The 19,279-nt window shown below is 41.3% G+C and overlaps 1 protein-coding gene across 1 annotated transcript; it reads left to right on the top strand.

The window, feature by feature from the left end:
- The first annotated feature begins 695 nt into the window (after positions 1-695).
- On the top strand, positions 696-19,279 carry aspm (assembly factor for spindle microtubules). The gene is made up of 26 exons (XM_086089652.1): positions 696-1,107; positions 1,272-1,415; positions 1,943-3,347; positions 4,679-4,771; positions 4,911-4,991; positions 5,073-5,219; positions 5,347-5,586; positions 5,669-5,736; positions 5,827-5,968; positions 6,217-6,347; positions 7,030-7,205; positions 7,298-7,443; positions 7,649-7,734; positions 7,806-8,018; positions 8,220-8,424; positions 8,576-8,724; positions 8,960-9,088; positions 9,229-9,423; positions 10,793-15,853; positions 15,934-16,083; positions 16,181-16,372; positions 17,071-17,263; positions 17,648-17,802; positions 18,557-18,733; positions 18,818-18,990; positions 19,069-19,279. The coding sequence occupies exons 1-26, from the start codon at positions 826-828 to the stop codon at positions 19,166-19,168; spliced, it is 10,233 nt and encodes a 3,410-aa protein (XP_085945778.1). The 5' UTR covers positions 696-825; the 3' UTR covers positions 19,169-19,279.

Raw genomic sequence — 19,279 nt, 5'->3', positions numbered from 1 at the left:
CGTGAGTTTCTGACACGGGATTGGACAGTAACATAATCACGTGTTCACATCCAGGGAGATGACGTGGGCAATCAAAATAACACTGTTCTCAAAATATATATATATATTTTTAAGATTGTGTTCGATGTTTAGAAAAAACTATATACTGTATATATCACCCTATTTTGAGTCTAAGAACAGAATATTGTGGACTTTTGTTAACCTGTATATTTTGTTCGGAAATTTTCATACTCATAAATGCAAATTCAAGACCTTTATTCAAATTATTTTTGATTGAGTTAGACACGTATTTTAACTCTCTTAAACTAATATGTTAACAAATATAAATGTCAAATAATAAATACCCCATGGATATTTTTTGAATATAATGTTTGTTTCCCCTTATTTTAATTATTATATATTTTACTTTTGTTTAATTGTTTTTGTAAAATTGGATTGCCTGATATCATATCATTCATCCCTGTTCAATAAAATTTTCATTAAAAAAACAAAAAAACGAAACGATATTATGAGCGTTGAGCAGTTTGACGGATGTAGAACATAGATGCCACCTGATTGGCGGAATGCTGTTTACTCTTTTCGATTTGACAGGAAGTCGGTTACTATTGGATGAGAACAGCACCACTCCTCGTTCATCATTGGCTGCTTGAACACATGCGAATTTAAAACTTAACCATAGCTGTGAGGATACAAACGTTCGTTTTGTAGCTGGCTAGCGTGGTGGAACTACTTTGCAAACAGTCAACAGCGGTGTACATCGATTACACCATAATTTCCCGAAGCAGCAAATTGGATAGAATGTAGCTCGTTATTACGGTAACGACTATGTCTGGAACTGTTGCGTTTCCCCCCGTCCAAAGGGGGTTCATGGATTTCAGTCCGACGAGGAATAGCGACACGGACAAGGAAAATGATGTTGCTGTTTTGAGCCTGGTCCTGTTTTCAAAGGCTCCTTTTGTATCATTTGGGACAGTGAAGATAGGCACCTCCAAGTCGACCGTTCTGCGCATTGAAAACCCACTAGAAGATGCAGAGGTTGTGGTGACTGTTGACAAGCTCCCATCAAGCAAAGGCTTTTCAGTGGATAACAGCACATTAACAATTCGGGTATGTTCTCCTATTTGTAATTCTAGGATATTTACAAAAACGTATGTATTTTACTAAAAAAAAAATACTGCCAAAGAATCACTCCCGATGAAGCTGCCAAATTGAATTTTGTCTCATGGTTTACAAGTGGCCTGTGATTGAATAATTTAAAATGTTGTTTGCAGCCCCAGGGCTCATTTACCCTGACAATCACCTGGACTCCAACAGAAGAGGGTGGAATCCGAGAGCTGATTATCTTCAATGCCAATGGGGTACTCAAGCACCGGGCAATTTTGCTGGGGAAAGCAGAAGCCCCCCAAAAGAAAAAGGTAGTTGAAAATGTTAAAATAAAATAAGCAATTTTGTATTCATTTACAACAGAGCCGGTGCAGTTTATATGCATATTAGTGTCATTGCTAGCACAGTTGTGTGACATTTAAATATCATTCCAGGGGCATAATAATCAAATGCCGGTAATTGATTGTACTGTTGTTGTCATCAGTCACTTCATGAAGCAACTGCGGCAAAATGTAGCTTAGTTAGCAACAATCAGCAAAGAGTTTACATTGGAGGTTGAAAGAACAACAAAGTGACATCAGCTATGTGCATTATAACTACACAATCAATCACTTTACTCAGCTGCTCGTTAATATGTTAAATGTGTATTTAAGCAAGCTGTTCAGATGTTGGCCCTACAGTCACAGTAATGCTTATTTTAAATAAAGGGGTTTAGTAGTTTGCTAGTCGGTACCCATGCCCATCCCTTGCTACACTCTATTTTGGGGCTTTCTATTCATAACATTGATCACTCCTACTGATAATTAACCACCTATGCTCTTTATTGTTGTTTTTTTAGAGGAGCTTATGGGATACCATTAAAAACAAGAAAGGAGGTGAAAAAGGATCTCCCTACAGGGGAAAGTGGACAGCGCCACAAAAGACGGGTCCCAATAAAACTGCACATGTCTCCCGGAAGCAACAGCGTAAACTCCGCAGTCCTCTTGCGTCTCTCAATGATGGAAAAACCGGCAGAGATAAGTCCACTGGAGAGGATCACTATGTGAAATCAGAGCAGCAAAAGGCTTTAAATCCCGTTCGAAAGCAGTGGTCTTCGGCGGACCAGGAGAATATGCTCCATGTTCAGAGGCACTCTTCTCTTGTGTTAGCCACAAACGAGAACGAGATAAATAATACTTCAGGTTCTTTGGCTGGGAAGCTAGAAAACAAGGAGCTCGCTAAACTGCTAAATAAGACACTGTCACCGATTGGGACGCCAGCGAGGTTGAAAAAGTTCATGCCTCGCATTCAGGCCTCCAAGGCTGGGCCTAGAGGTCCAGCGGTGTCTTTGACTGATGCGCTGGCACTCATTGACTCTGATCTCGGGCTTATCAACAGCAGTCCGAAAGACACCAGTTCTAGTTGTGGCTTTTCTGATTCTCTGGAATTCCAAAGTGAGGATCAGGACTGTTTGAAAACCCGTCCTGATAGCCCACGACTGTTTGAGCCAGCAGAGCCCAGACTTACTTTTCTTGTCAGCAAAAAGGTTGGTAAGCCTGAAGGCCCTAAAACAATATCTTTTAACTGTGACACGGTGATCAAAAGCAAAGCACCGGTGTCTAATTGTGAGAGTGGGCGACAAACAAAAAAGTCAAGGCGGCGTCTCATGGAGAAAACACTTGAGTTGTCGGAAAGCAGCAGCCAGTCTGAGTCTGGACCAGGGACCCCCCTCCACCCTGTAATAGAACCAGACACAAGGACGGAGGGATCGAGGGGAGCTGGTTCGCTATGCGTCGACAGCAAAACAGTCCAAGAATTTAATGACAGACTAACGGCAAGACTCGAATTGCCCATCAAATTACATGTAAACTCACCTCCAGCTCACTTAAGTGTCTCCTTCTCAGTCACTTCCCCCGCACACAATATCCCTCCCACGACATTCACCGTCTCCTCCCCGTTACCCCTGGGCCAGTCTTCTCCAATTCACTGCAGCAGCACATCAAATCATCCCTTACCTGAACCACCTCAGGAAGCGGACATCCTTCCCCAGATCGTCTCAGCTAATCTGTCCGCCCAGGAGGACTTCTTTCCCGTTCACATCGTGACGAAGAGCAGAAAAAGGAAGAGTGAAGGTGTTGTGAAGACCAAGGATTGTGGAAAACCAAAGCTGGTTAAAAAGACGAAAACAGTGGCTTGGAAAAGTGAGCATATGGTATCAACAGAGAGGAGGAGCACATCACAGAGGCAGCCAGTCAAATCAAAAGGTAGTTTGCAATACCACACACAAACCCGACTGAACGTAAAAGTCCAAGAAAGGCAAATACAAAGAGGAAGTAAACTGAAAAAAATATTTTTATTACAATATGTTCTATGCAGCATGGTATTCTGATGAACTCATTCACTGCCATTGACGACTATAGACGTCAAAAGTTCATGTGAACTATTTCTATTAGTTAAACAATTTTTCATTTCATTAAATTTTTTATGAAAACCTATATATTTTTTTATTGTACATTAATAACAGATATAAAATTATCATGCAATTAATTACGATTAAACTGCCCTCATTTTTAATATATATTTTTTAAATTAGGCCCGTCAGGCGATTACATTTTTTAAATTGTAATTCATCACATGACTTCACGATTAATCACAAATTGTATATCTGTTCTAAATTTACAATATTTTTTTCCTGGGTTTTCATACTCTTGTTAGCAAAAGTGGATTTAAAAAAACAAAACTAATAGAAATAGTTAAAATGAATTTTTGATGTCTACAGCCGTCAATGGCAGTGAATGAGTTAATATTGTCTGTGGAATATGAGTTAAGCAGCAAAATCCGCCCATTTTTTTATCCATCTCACTGACATCTGTGATGTCATTATCAGTTGACGACCGGTGACAAAATGTGGATTTTGATCAATGCAAATGCAATAATAATAATAAGTATGTTGTGTTTAGGTTAATGGGGGTACATGCACCACATTATCGTAAAGACTTTTTTTGTCAGGGTTGACTTAATGACCAAAAAATAATTCACCGCTGCTTATTGCTGTGCATACAATTTAGACTGTGTAAACATGTTTTGTTAGATAAGACACCACTTGAGATTGAAATTGAATTTGTAAAAATCCTTCATCAAATTATTCCCATGGTGACAAATATTTGTTGTTGACACTTATTAATGATGTTGAATTCACAGTCACACACACAAAAAAAAAAAATATATATATATATATATATATATATTGTATATATATGGTGATTATTGACTATGATGATAATTGAAGTATGTAGGCTACAGTGGACCCCCACATATTCGTGGTTTGGCACTCGCATGTTCACCTATATATATTTTTCCCCCCAATATTTTTCTGGTGGGAGTGGGCGGGGCCAACCCCCATTTTCATGGGAAACATGTATTTGAGGTTTATCAACGCCCCAATGCATTTCACTGGGCATCAATTAAATGTGAAATTTCACTCTCCCCATGAATTACGGATGTCCACTCCAATGTGTTCAGTGTGCAGTAACTGATATATATTTTGTGATTATTCTCCAATTTAAATGTAAATTGATATATATAATCTACATAGGTTCTTTGCATCCAATGAAAACATCTGTAAAGACCAGAAAGTCATCCGTCTCTGCTCAGACAAAGCCACCCAGTGCCCAACTCCCCCTACGAGGTATAACATGGTCTATTAGTATTTATGCGTTCTCTCCAGGACAATCATCACAAATAATTCCTTGTTACTTGTCTGATTATGGCTCCTGTTTGACATGCTAACGACAAACTTCAAAATCCCGGCATCGTTTTATCCGCAGGCGCTGTCTCGCTGAGGTCATCTAAAGCAGAGCGTGCAGTAGCAAAGTCAAACTTGATATTTGTCAAACCAGCTCAGACAGGTATTTATTTTGGTGTCAATTTTTTGGGATTCATGATGTGATTTGGTTATTAAGAAGCAGCTATTATCTTGTTTCCCCTAGCCATACCCAGGCATCCACTTCCCTTTGCTGCCAAAAACATGTTCTATGACGAGAGATGGATTGAGAAGCAGGAGAGGGCGTTCACATGGTGGCTCAACTATGTCCTAACGCCGGATGACTTTAAAGTCAACACTGAAATTACCAAAGGTGGTGCCCGTTACGAAATATTTTTCTCATATATTAACGCTTGAGTTTTTTCTGCTGAGGGGATTTGACATTTATGACAATATTTTCAGTGACATATTTGTTTTTTTTACATTTTTGTTTTGTGTAGTGAGTGCTGCACCTCTGACAATGGGCTGCAGCAACAAGTTCAGTGTTCCCAAAGCTCCCACCAAAGAAGAGATGTCTTTCAGCACGTACACAGCCCGGCGAAAGTTAAACCGCCTCCGCCGGGCTGCCTGTCAGCTCTTCACCTCAGAGACGATGGCCAAGGCCATTAAGAGGTTGGAAATTGAGGTGGAGGCAAAGAGGCTGCTCATTCGCAAAGACCGCCATCTTTGGAAAGATATAGGTACAACTCCTAACACTGACTGAATAAAAAAAAAAAAGTTGTTTGATTTTTTTCGTCTTCTTCAATTTTTGTCATTTTTCAGGTGAGCGTCAAAAAGTCCTCAACTGGCTTCTCTCCTACAATCCTCTGTGGTTACGAATTGGCCTCGAGGTACGTCTTAGCTTGTTGTTATATTTTGTAAATAAATTGTTTATTGTCACCGTTCAAGTGAATGCTGAACAAAACACGTTTTATCCTTAGACGGTCTTTGGGGAGCTGATCTCGCTGGAAAGTAACAGTGATGCAATGGGCCTGGCTATGTTCATCCTCCAGCGTCTTCTATGGAATCCCGACATCGCAGCCGACTTCAGACATCCTAAAGTTCCTCATCTTTACAAAGATGGTAATATTTAATTGTCTGCATTTCCTTATTTTAGATTGAAATGGTGTACATGAGTGTTTTATTGCAGCTTCATAAGCCAAAAGAGAATACATTTGAAGTTTTTTTTTTTTTTTTTTAATGCTCTTGTCTGCAATAACATTCAATTAACTTCATAAATTGTTTTTTTTTTTTGCCAATGCGCTGCACATGTTAGTTACTCTCAAGTGACATGTTGGTAAACTCGGCCTCTATTTATCTTTTCCTTCCAGGCCATGAGGAGGCGCTGTCTAGCTTTACTCTAAAGAAGCTGCTCCTGCTGGTGTGTTTTTTGGACAAGGCCAAAGAGTCTCGCCTGATTGAGCATGACCCATGTCTGTTCTGTGTTGACGCAGAGTTCAAGGTTGGCGAGAGGACTCATTGATATTAGTAAACATCAGTTACCACTGCAAATAAAAATCGCTCTTTAGACTGGGGGGGGTTGGTTGACAACTTTTCCATAATGTAACACTTCATGAACAATATCAATCTATTCTTCAATAGTGGATGATTCTACTTTTAACTTTCTTTTGTGATGAGCTTCTTACTTCTTCTTACTTACTGCTTTACAACAATTTCTTTCTTTTTTCCCCCTGGGATTTGGTTCCCCATTTCCCAACGTTTTTCATAGGGAACGTAGTGAAATCTTTATCAGCATTTTTTTGACAATCTTTTATGGACATTTGTTTTCCTTCTTTCTTTCTCCAAAGCATTTGTACTCGGACATTTTTTTGACTTCTCTAATGTTATAAATAAACTTAGAAGCTTCAAAGCTAATACTGCACCCACTCATTTGGACACCTTTAATAATACATGTGTGGGAGTGCAGAGACAAAATTGATTCAAATATTTTATTGTCATACTGAGAGTATATACGGACTTGAGACTTCAGACGCATGGGTCTGCTTACTAGCATTTCCATGTAGCTTCATGTTTGATGAAGAGAATATTGCCTCCAAAAAGTTAATGTTATTCCTTTCATGTATGCCAAAATTTTGTTTTTGGATTTGAGGTACATATGAACTGTTGTGTATAAAATTTTTCAGACAAGTAAAGACTTGTTGCTGGCCTTCTCAAGGGACTTCTTAAGCGGCGAGGGGATTCTCCCTCGGCATCTTGGCTACCTCGGATTACCAGTCTCTCACGTTCAAGCTCCCCTTGACGAATTCAACTATGCTGTGTTGAATTTGGCAGTTGACTTGAAATGTGGAATTCGACTTGTGTAAGTGACAGAATTTAAATGTCACACTGGGCCCAGTTTTATGGATCATAATTGGCTTGCGTGTGTGTTTTTTTTTTAATTGTTTTGTCTAGGAGAGTCATAGAGCTCCTCACAAAGCACTGGGCTTTGTCGGCAAAGCTGCGACTGCCCGCCATCAGCCGCCTGCAAAAAATCCACAACATGGATATTACCTTGCAAGTCCTCAAAATCAGAGGGGTTGACCTCAAGGATGAACATGGTAACTATGATCTCTCAGCTGAACCCAAGGTTGCAGCAAGTGAAGAGTGAATGGAATGAATTAAGCAAAAAAAACAAATCAACATGACCAAAAGTCAGCGAAAATAAGCTTTTTAATATACAGGAAAGTTACTAATAAATGTGTTCCCAAGACTGAAAACCAAAATCATGCATGATCGAGTTAGGCATCTTCTCTTTATTTTCAGGCTCCATCATAGATTCTAGGGACATTGTGGATGGACACAGGGAGAAAACCTTGAGCCTCCTGTGGAAAATAATTTTTTCATTTCAGGTGTGTATCTGACACATGGTGCAACCCAAGTCAAACGATTTGTTATAATCCCCGCAATCTCTGTTTGTTAGGTGGAGGTGATTCTAAATGAGGATCAGTTGAGGGAAGAGATTGTCTTCTTGAGGAGGACCCTGAGGTCAAAGCAGAGGTTGGCCTCTGTGAGAGCTGGTCAGGCCCTTGAGCCCAGGGCGCAAAAGACCAGGGTGCCGTATGAGCACTGCAGCACCAAAGTTGTTCTGCTGATGCAGTGGGCCCGTGCTGTGTGTGACTTCTACAATCTGACGGTGAATTTGTGAAATCTTGTTTTCAGATAGTGGTATAGACAGACAGCATGCCTACATTTACTATGTCTTTGACTGTTTGCAACGTGTCAGTGCTCCTTTTCGCACGTGAGCTTATAAACGTTGGAATTGGAATAAAAGGCACGGTGGAACCAGCTGCAGGCAAACAAAATGATGAATTAAGTCTTTTTTGTCTTTGTTTAGCTGGAGAACTTCACAGTGACATTCTCAGATGGCCGTGTCCTCTGCTACCTAATCCACCACTACCATCCCAGTCTCATCTCAGAGGAGGCTGTCCGTCACAGCACCACGCAAACTGTAGATTGCTCACCGAGGGGTCGCCTGGAGCTCAACTGCTCAGCATTCGAGTCTGACAGCTCTTTTGACGATGCTCTCAAAAGTCCAAACGGTGCGGGGCATTTAACTCAAGACATTAAGGAAAATCTACATGTTTTATGTACAGGAGTCAGTCATCCATTTACAGTACATGTGTTTATTTACATATACCCATTGTACTGTATATGTGAAGGTTTTTGTTGTTTGTTTTTTTACCGACACAGGCCCTGAGTCTCCCTCTGCTGAGTTTAAAGAGCTACTGGAAAATGAGAAAAGCAACTTGAAGCTAGTTAATACTGCAGTGGCTTTCCTGGGTGGAGTGCCTGCCATGATCAACCCAGCTGACATGTCCAACACCATTCCCAATGAGAAGGTGTGATTATACCATATTTTTATCCAAACTCTACCAACTAACCATATGTATAGATGGACATAGTCAGACTCCAGGATCAAGATGTAGTTATGAATTTGCTGGCACTCCAGATTAAAAAAATAAATAAAAATTAAGATCTTTACTGTGCGAGTCAGTGTCACCTGAAAGTAAGCTTGAAAAATGTCTAAAGGCGGGAGAAAAGTTGACGTTTTATCTTTATATATTTCTTCAACAGGTTGTAATGACTTACCTGTCTTTCCTGTGTGTTCGTCTCTTGGACCTGCGTAATGAAACCAGAGCAGCTCGGATCATACAAAGTTTCTGGAGAAATTACAGAATAAAGAAAGACTTGCAACTCTACAAGGTTGGTCACATGTGGGAAGTAAATGAATGGGTATTGCAAGTTCGACATCTGTCTCTCTCTCTCTCTCTGTAGAGACGTAAAAACTTTGAATGTCTTACATGAAAGTAAATGTTGGCATCCCTTGCTTTTATTTGGGATAGGAGAGAAACATGGCTGCTGTGAAAATTCAGGCGCTGGTGAAACGTTTTCTCCAACAACGCAGGACCAAGAAGCAGATTGCAGCGTCTATAGTCATACAGTCAGTCTGGAGAGGCTTTGTTACTCGTAAAAAACTGCGGATGAACAAAGAGAGAGAGCTCCAGGTCAAACGGAATCGGGCAGCAACGATCATCCAGGTACCGTGACTGTTTTTTACTATTTTTGACGTCTATGATTCTGATTTTACAGCCACAAAAAGATACCGGTAGCACACAAATACATTGAACCACTACTTATTTGCATTTTTCCCATTTGGAAACTATTCTTAGCTATTTGCTTTTAAGTGCTAACAGTAGTTTTGCAGATATACTCAGAATTTTAATATTGTTCATGTACTGTGTTTGTCCTGCATGTCTTTCCAAACCCCCTTTTTATTAGGCCTACTCACTAGTGTTAATTTCGTTAACGAAAATTAACAAAAATAATTTAGTCAACAGACATTTTTCACCGGACTAAAATTAGACTAGACTAAAACCCTCATTAATAAACAATAACTGGGACTAAATCAGTATGCATTTTTGTCGACTAATAAAGACGAGACAAAAATATACTAATGTACTTCACTTAATAAAAACTAGACATTTTAGTTCATGGATAAAAACGAGACAAAAATTATATAACGTTCCAACAATAATGTTAATCCAACCGCTAACTAATGCTGGCTAATTTACTAGCTCGTAGCATGGAGCCATAGTAGCCACTTTTATATCTAATTGTGTGTCAAGTTGTTTTTCATCAAAAAAATGAGCGAACATTTTATGTAAAATAGTTTGAGATCCGAAATGTTCAACATAATCTGACAATTGATTGGACTAAAATTTTTAGATCGGAAATGTTCAACATAATCTGACGACAATTGATTGGACTAAAATAAAGACTAAAATGCTAGATTTATAGTAGACTTAAAATGGACTTAAAACAGGGTGAGGTTGACTATGATAAAAACTAACTGTGATTTAAACTGGACTAAAACTGAGACTAAATTTAAAAATGGCGGATAAACTTAACACTACTACTCACGTTAGAGCAGCTTTACCCGATGCAAGCGCAACTCGGTGATGTCTGCCATCTAGTGGTGAATGTTGATGCTACAATTTAAAACTATACAATGTACCCCCACTAGTCATGGCGGATATGCACCAGGCTGGCTTGTGAATAGCGACAAATCCGCCTCATTTGTTTGTTTAATTTCAATTTGTTTGTATAATTTATTAATTATTTGGACTAAAATTCTTAAACCTCGAATATGTGATTCCATAAAAAATGGGTGTTGGCTCTCCCTCCATTTTTTTATATTGTTTTTTTATTTTTATTTTTAATTATTTGTGTAATCGATGAATAGGTGAAACCGTAGGTGCCGTGAGTATATGTACTGTATATAGCACCAACCACCCCACCCCACCCCAAAAAAAACGTAATATCAATGTTGTCAGTTTACATCACAAGTATATAGTGCAAAGGTGATGGTGGAATCGGTCTTTAAATACTTGCTTGTTCTTTACGCAGGCACAGTGGAGAACGTTTTCAGCTGTGCGATATTACCACCAACTTCGATACAACACCATCATTGTCCAAGCACAGTGGCGAATGAAGCGGGCCGCATCTGCCTTTGCAAAAATCTGCTGGGCGACAACTGTTTTGCAGAGATATTTAAGAGCTTGGATTCGTGCGAGACAAGTACGCAAGCATTATCTCTCCCTCAAAGCTGCAGTGGTGAAAATGCAGAGAGTGTACAGACTGTGGAAAATCCAGAAAACCCAAAGGGAAAACCATGCTGCCAGAGTAATACAAACCGCATATAAGAAATGGCACATGGAGAAGATGGCCAAAAGAACAGCTTCTGCTGTTACGATTCAGTCCTTCTATAGAATGCAAAGGTGCTTGCGTCAATACAGAAACATCCAAAGAAGCACCTTGCTCATTCAAGCCCATTACAGAGGTCATGTACAAAGGTGCTGCATTCAGAGGCACAAGCAAGAACACAACTCAGCCATTGTCATTCAGAGTGCCTTCAGGGGTCACCAAGTCAGGAAACAGACCATGAGAAGGAAACACGCCACAGTCCTAATCCAGCGGTGGTACAGGGCTTCCGCAAGAAGAGATGTGGAAAGGCAAATATTTGTCAAGATGCGTTGTGCCGCCAGGACCATTCAGGTGGCTTACCGTAAGAAACGGAATTCTGACTTGCTGAAGAAACAGCACACTGCAGCAACCTTAATACAGGCTGCTTTCAGGGGATTTTCTGCTCAATGGCGCTACCTTGCCCTAAGAAAAGCAACAGTTGCGATACAGCAAAAGCATCGAGCCACAATTTTAGCTCATAAGACAAAGGAGGAGTATGACATTCTGAGAAAAGCTGTACTCTATATACAAGCCTACTGGAGAGGCAGAGCTGTCAGGATAAGGATTGAAAAATACCACCAGTGTGCAACACTTATCCGGGCCCACTACTGCCGGTACAAGGCTCAAGTGGAGTTTAGGTCAAAAAAGGCAGCAGCTGTTGCCATTCAGCGTCACTATAGGGCTTATGTGGTCGGAAAGAAAACGAGGACAGCATTTCTTCAAATGAGGGCAGCTTGTGTTACCATCGAGGCGGGATTTAGAGGCATGAAAGTTAGGACGGACCTCAAGAACAGGCACAAAGGTGCAACGGTCATTCAGTCCGCAGTTAGGATGCATTTGAGTAGAAAACGATACATTCTCCTTCAAAGTGCAGTCATCATCATCCAGTGCCGCTATCGAGCTCTTCTCCACTGCAGAGAACAGCAACGTGTGTACAAAGGGCAAAAGAAAGCAGCCCTAAAAATCCAAGCAGGTTACAGAGGCTGGATTGTAAGAAAAGAATTTAAGAGGAAGAACAACGCCATAAAAGTGATCCAGGCTATGTTTAGAATGCACAAAGTTCGTATGGCTTATCTTGCTACAAAGTGTGCTACAATCATTATTCAAGAGCGATACAGGGCCACAATCCTCATGGATCAACAGCTGAAGACGTACAGGACCATGAAATCTGCTGCTGTTATCATCCAGGCCGCATATCGTGGCTACTGTGCCCGGCTGAAGATTGCACAGATGCGTTGTGCAGCCATTGTCATTCAGAGACGGTTTCTCATGATCAAGGAGAGGAACAAATTCCTATCTATTAAGACAGCAACTTTGGTTTTCCAGCAGCGGTACAGAGCTGTGATCTTGATGAGAGAAGTACGGCTGCAATATCTGTCAAAGCGCAGAGCGGCCGTTTGCCTGCAAGCGGCCTTCAGAGCATACAAGATCCGAAAACAGTTGACCATCAAGCATCACGCTGCTGTTAAGATTCAGTCACATTTCCGGAGATATCAGCAGATAATTTACTACAAGAGGCTTCAATGGGCTTCCATTGTTGTGCAAGCACGTTACAAAGCCAACAAACAAATGAGACGGGAGAGGCTGGCTATGAGTGTAAAGAAACATGCTGCCATTGTCTTACAAGCCGCTTTCCGAGGATTGATATCCAGACGACGAGTCAAACAAAAGCATCAGGCTGCCACGGCAATTCAGAGAGCTGTCAGAGCCCACAATGAACACAAGAAGTACGTTGCCTTAAAGTCTTCAGTTCTTGCCGTACAATGTAGATACCGTGCCACTGTAGCAGCCAAAGCTCAAATGCAACGTTACCAAAACATGCGCAAGTCTTCAGTCATCATTCAGGCGGCATACAGAGGACTGCGGATCAGGAAGGATGTTGCTCGTTGGCATCAGGCTGCCACTTTGATCCAGTCTGCTTTCAGAAAGCACAGAGAAGAAGTCAAATTCCAGGCCATGCGTTTGTCGACAATCATCATCCAGAGATATTATCGTGCTTATGTCTTACAGAAACGTGAGCGGAGATACTACCTGAAAGTCAGATCTTCTGCCATCATACTTCAGGCAGCTTTCAGAGGTCACTCCGTGAGACGAAGGATTGCCAAAATGCACCGAGCAGCAACTGTCTTACAAGCAAATTTCAGGAGACATAAGCAGCAATTGCTCTTCAGGAAACAGCGGTGGGCTACCTTGGTCTTACAACAAAGGTTTCGAGCTCTGAGACAGAGAAACGTGGATGTAAAACATTACCAAGAAGTGAGGAAGGCTGCTTTTTGTCTGCAAGCTGCCTTTCGGGGAATGAAAACAAGACAATTAATCAAAGAAATGCATGAGGCTGCAACAGCGATCCAGTCTGCTTTCAGATGCCACAGAGTGAAAGTACAATACCAGGCCATGCGTCTGTCGGCCATCCTCATCCAGAGATATTACCGGGCTCATGTCCTTCAGAAACATGAGCGGAGATACTACCTGAAAGTCAGATCTTCTGCCACTATTCTTCAGGCAGCTTTCAGAGGTCACTCCGTGAGACGAAGGATTGCCGAAATGCACCGAGCGGCAACTGTCATGCAAGCAAATTTCAGGAGGCATAAGCAGCAATTGCTCTTCAGGAAACAACGATGGGCTACCTCGGTCTTACAACAAAGGTTTCGAGCTCTGAGACAGAGAAACTTGGATGTAAAACATTATCAAGAAGTGAGGAAGGCTGCTTTTCGTCTGCAAGCTGCCTTTCGGGGAATGAAAACAAGACAATTAATCAAAGAAATGCATGAGGCTGCAACAGCGATCCAGTCTGCTTTCAGATGCCACAGAGTGAAAGTACAATACCAGGCCATGAGTCTGTCGGCCATCCTCATCCAGAGATATTACCGGGCTCATGTCCTTCAGAAACATGAGCGGAAATACTACCTGAAAGTCAGATCTTCTGCCACTATTCTTCAGGCAGCTTTCAGAGGTCACTCCGTGAGACGAAGGATTGCCAAAATGCACCAAGCGGCAACTGTCATGCAAGCAAATTTCAGGAGGCATAAGCAGCAATTGCTCTTCAGGAAACAACAATGGGCTACCTCGGTCTTACAACAAAGGTTTAGAGCTATGGGACTAAGAAACTTTGAGATGAAACATTATCAAGAAGTCAAGAATTCAGCTTTTCGTCTGCAAGCTGCATTTCGGGGAATGCAAACAAGACAATCAATCAAACAAATGCATGCGGCTGCAATCGTAATCCAGTCTGCTTTCAGATGCCATCGAGTGAAAGTCCAGTTTCAGGCTACGCGTCTGTCAGCCATCCTCATCCAGAGATGCTACAGAAGCTATATTCTTCAGAAAAAAGAAAGGGACTACTTCCTGAAAGTCAGAACCTCAGTCATCTATCTTCAGTCAGTCTTAAGAGGTTTCTCTGAGAGGAGAAGAATTGCTAAAATGCACAGAGCAGCAGCTGTCATACAAGCAAACTTCAAGAAGCATAAGCAACAATTACTCTTCAGGAAACAACGCTGGGCTGCCTTTGTCTTACAGCAAAGGTTTAGAGCTCTGAGAGAGCGAAACCTGGAGGTAAAACGTTATCAAGAAGTCAGGAATGCTGCTTTTCGACTGCAAGCTGCTTTTCGGGGAATGAAATCAAGACGGTCCATCAAACAAATGCATTTTGCTGCAACTGTCATCCAGTCTGCTTTCAGATCCCACCGAGAGAAAGTCCAATTCCAGGCCAAACGTTTGTCAGCCATCACCATCCAGAGATGCTACAGAGCCTATATTCTTCAGAAAAAAGCAAGGGACCATTTCCTGAAAGTCAGATCCTCCGTAATTTTTCTGCAGGCTGTTTGCAGGGGTTGTTTGGAGAGGAGGAGAATTGCCAAAATGCATAGAGCAGCGACCACCATTCAAGCATACTCCAAGAGACATCTGCAGCAATTGACTTTCAGGAAACAACTCTGGGCTGTTTGTGTCTTGCAGCAGAGATTTAGAGCTCTACGACAGAGCCGCATTGAGGTAAAACATTACGAAGAAATCAGGAACGCTGTGATTTGTCTGCAAGCTGCCTTCCGGGGATTGAAATCAAGAAAATCCATCAAGCAAATGCATCGGGCTGCCACTACTATTCAAAGTGCTTTCAGAGGCCATTGTCAGTTGAAGCGGTATATGAAAATAAAATCATCTGCATTAACCATTCAACTAAGGTTTTGTGCTACTGCAGCGGCCAAATCTCAGAGGAAACGATTCTTGGAAGTGCGCAGTGCAGCCATCATCTTCCAGGCGGCATACAAAGGCCGGCAAACCCGGAAACACATTGCTCGTTTACACCAGGCTGCAACTGCAATCCAATCGGCATACAGGAGGCATGTTGAAGTAGTCAAGTTTGAGCTCGTGTGCGTGTCTGTGGTGGTCATTCAGAAGTACTACCGGGCTTTTATACGCCAAAGGAAAGAAAGAAACAAGTTCCTGAAAATGAAACGGTCGGCTGTGATTCTTCAGGCTGCTTATCGAGGCCACTGTGTCAGGAGGGACTTAACGCAACAAATTCGAGCTGCTAGTTTGATCCAGTCATACTGGAGGTGCTCAGTCCAGAGGCGCATTTTCCAGAAGAAGAAAGAGGCAGCTATGAAGTTGCAGCAGAGGATCAGAGCACTGCGGCTTGGCAAAGTAGAAAGGGAAAATTATGTTCGAATAAGGAAGGCTGCAATTGCTCTTCAGATCCACTGCAGAGCCTGGATTGCACGAAAGAAGGTATGTTGTTGTTGCTCATAGTAAAAAAGTGTTGAATGATCTCGATGATCATATAAAGATTCATTGTTTGTATAATCAAGGAAGTTGAGGCTGTCAGTGCACAGAGGAGACTTCGTTTTGCTGGTGCAGTCTACCACCACCTCAGTGCCATAAAGATCCAAAGAGCTTTGCGAGCACATCGGGCCTTGGAGTCTGCGAAAAGGCAGATCCATTCTGTCGTCATGATACAAGTACGGTAGCAACTGTTGGATATTTTGATACAGTGAGTGACGTCTGAAGAAGGTAAATATTAATTTATGGTAATGCTTTGTTGTTTCTGCTTCTTAGAATCTGGTGCGGGCGAGGCTGCAAAGGATACGCTATCTGGCGGAACGAAGGAAGGTGGTTACAGCCCAGAGAGCAGTCAGGCGTTGGTTAGCTCGTCGCCACAATTCGGCTTCTGTTATTCAACATGCTGTTCGGAAGTTCCTCCTCCACAGACGCCAGAAGAAAGTTGAACGGGGCATTGTCAAAATTCAGGTATCATTCGTAGTTAGAAGTAATGTACAAATTTTGCATCCGAAACTGTTTACACTTCGCAGTTACTTGATAGACTTGTAGCACATTTAACTCATTTAACCCCGAAGAACGTTTTTTTTAATGCTAGTGCATACAGAAGGCGTTGTTACAGCTTCTGACCTGAATAAGTCGTTTAAAGCAATGGTAGTTATTACAAAAATAGCCAGCAGGTGGCAGAGTATATAATAAGAGATCAGACAAGGCCATGTTGCAGCAAGCTCTTTTTCCTAATGTTTTCAACAGGTTTGTGAATAACTATGAAATTTTGCTATATTCTAATGCTTATTGCTGCAAAAGGGAAACAGATACAAATATACTTCAGGTTTAGCATGGTTACCCCTCCATGTGTATCTCCTGGATATATCACTACATACCAGGGGTTGAACAATTTAGTATTAGTTTTCTTGATTTTGGGCAAAGAGGCAGAATTTCTTAAAACTTGCCTATGATTGATTACTAGAGAACCGGAAAAGGGTAGAATCAAACTTTTTATTTTCTGTAGGATTTCAACATTTCAGTCAACATGCTCAATAATTGCTGGGACTCGGGTCCCAATCAGTGCAAATGTCTGGAATTGAATGAGCTAATTTGTTTTTTCCTGTAAAGTATCTCTTCAATCCCTGAAGTGTTTTATTTATTTATTTATTTATTGACCCTAGGCTCTGTGGAGAGGCCATGTTTCCCGCCGCCTGAACGACAATGCCAAAGTGATAAAGTTGAGACACCGTTTGTGTAAAGTCTCTGCTGGCGCCCGAGAGGAGGACAAATTGCGCAACAAAACCTCATCTGCACTGGACTGTATCCTTCGACACAAACACTTCTCCTCCCTCCTCGAAGCTCTGAAAAACCTAGGTGAATATTGTGACATTTTCATTTGCATATTAGTATATTGGTAATATTAGTAATAGTATAGTACTGACAGTAGTATAATACAATAGTAATATTAGTAATCGTATTTTTCGAATACATCATGTAGTTTAAGATGACTGAATTTAATTACTAGAGCAGCTATTAATTAACTTAATAATTTTAATTGATTTTAATTACACGTACACAAGAGTGATTGATGTTGCACGTTTCTTCTACTGTCACATACAAGTTCATTTATAGACAATGCAATAGTTTATGTAGACAATCGAGTGCATTGGAATTCATACTGTGCACTTCACCAGCATAAATGCACCTCGAAACTCTGACCGAAATTGACACTGTGATGTTCTGTGTCTGCATTTCCAGAAACTGCCACCAGGTTGTCGCCTTTGTGCTGTGAGCACCTAGTAGAGAGCGGCGCCACCAGTGTCATTTTCACCCTCATCCTCTCCTGCAACAGGAGCGTGCCCTGCATGGATGTCATCACCTATTCCATCCAGATCCTCCTCAACCTCTCGAAGGTACACGGAGCAGCTTGTTGTTAGAAGTCAGCAGAGTTGGCTAATCCAAGTCCAGAAAGTAAAAACCCTGCCACAGTTTGGCTTTAGTGATCTGTTGCACCACTAATACTAATTAGTCACAGGCCGCCATGGCAATTTTTGATGACCAATTTTTCAAATTTTCCACTTAAAGTTTGGTTTTAGCCCCTGATGCTAGCTCCCTAGCATGTAAATGAGCACCATGGGAGCTAGCTAGGGACCTAGCTAGCTAGCACTTGAAAGGAAAAACCCTGCCACAATTTGGCTTTAGTGATCCGTTGCACCACTAATACTAATTAGTCACAGGCAGCCATGGCAATTTTTGACTACCAATTTTTCAAATTTTCCACTTAAAGTTTGGTTTTAGCCCCCGATGCTAGCTCTCTAGCATGTAAATGAGCACCATGGGAGCTAGCTAGGGACCTAGCTAGCTAGCACTTAAGGAAAAACCCTGCCACAATTTGGCTTTAGTGATCCGTTGCACCACTAATAGTAATTAGTCACAGGCAGCCATGGCTATTTTTGGATTACCAATTTTTCAAATTTTCCACTTAAAGTCAAGAGCTTTATGTTGAATTCTTACTAAGAAAAGAAAAAAGAAATCTGTGTGGATTGCTATGTGAACTTAGATTGTTTGACTTGCAAGATAGTATTGTAAAATATGTGATTTGATGTCAAATCAGGTGCAGCAGGGAAAAGCAAAATGTCTCATCCAATTCTATTTTGCCTTCTACAGTACCACAAAACCATGGAGGCCGTATATCTGGTGGAGAACTCAGTGGAGAAGTTGGTCGACCTGATCCAGATATACAGAGAGAAAGCAGGAGGTAAGGTAGCAGACAAAGGTGGAAGCATCTTCACCAAAACCTGCTTTCTTCTGGTTCTGCTCCTGCAAGACAAACGCCATGCCCAGGTCTGGTCTACTTAGAAACAATACAAAACAATGCTGTTCCAAATTTTGAAGATGTGTACAAATCTTTCTTTTGTCCTTTTCTAGGAGGTTATGAAGCGTTCTAATGTCATGGATAGGGTCAGACGTATTTACAACCTCACTGTTCACAAACACAAAATGGATGCGGAAAGAAAAGTGACAAAACAGAAGATGAATGCATCAATCAATGGAAGCTTCTACATCCCAGCAACACCGCAGAAATCCCGTCCTGTGCCGAGGTATTTCTTTGTAAGAATGGATGGTTTAACATCCAATTTGTGTTTGCAGGTGACTGACAATTATTTTTGCTTTTCTAGGTTTGCACCAGACTGGGTCCTCAGGAAGGACATGCTTAAAAATATTGTGGACCCGCTCACGGCCATTAAGATGTTGGCAAACACACTCTCAGTTATGTAGATAGGTTTTAAATGTTACTGTGTCTCACAGTTAGCATATTTTATTTTTGTGTTTGGTAAATTTATGTGAACATGTTTTTACAGCTGGGCCACATTAAATGAATATCTGTTT

This window comes from Leptonotus elevatus, chromosome 11 (assembly GCF_054856555.1).
Source record: "Leptonotus elevatus isolate MCC_2025b chromosome 11, RoL_Lele_1.0, whole genome shotgun sequence".
In the NCBI taxonomy this organism is placed as follows: domain Eukaryota; kingdom Metazoa; phylum Chordata; class Actinopteri; order Syngnathiformes; family Syngnathidae; genus Leptonotus; species Leptonotus elevatus.
The sequence above is the reverse complement of the archived record's forward strand: the minus strand, read 5'-3'. Positions and strand labels throughout refer to the sequence as shown.

Coding starts and splice junctions, on each gene's coding strand:
- aspm (XM_086089652.1), top strand. CDS start 826: ATGTCTGGAACTGTTGCGTTTCCCCCCGTCCAAAGGGGGTTCATGGAT. Junction 7,735..7,805: donor AAATAATTTTTTCATTTCAG/GTGTGTATCTGA, acceptor TCTGTTTGTTAG/GTGGAGGTGATTCTAAATGA. Junction 18,734..18,817: donor AAGACAAACGCCATGCCCAG/GTCTGGTCTACT, acceptor GTCCTTTTCTAG/GAGGTTATGAAGCGTTCTAA.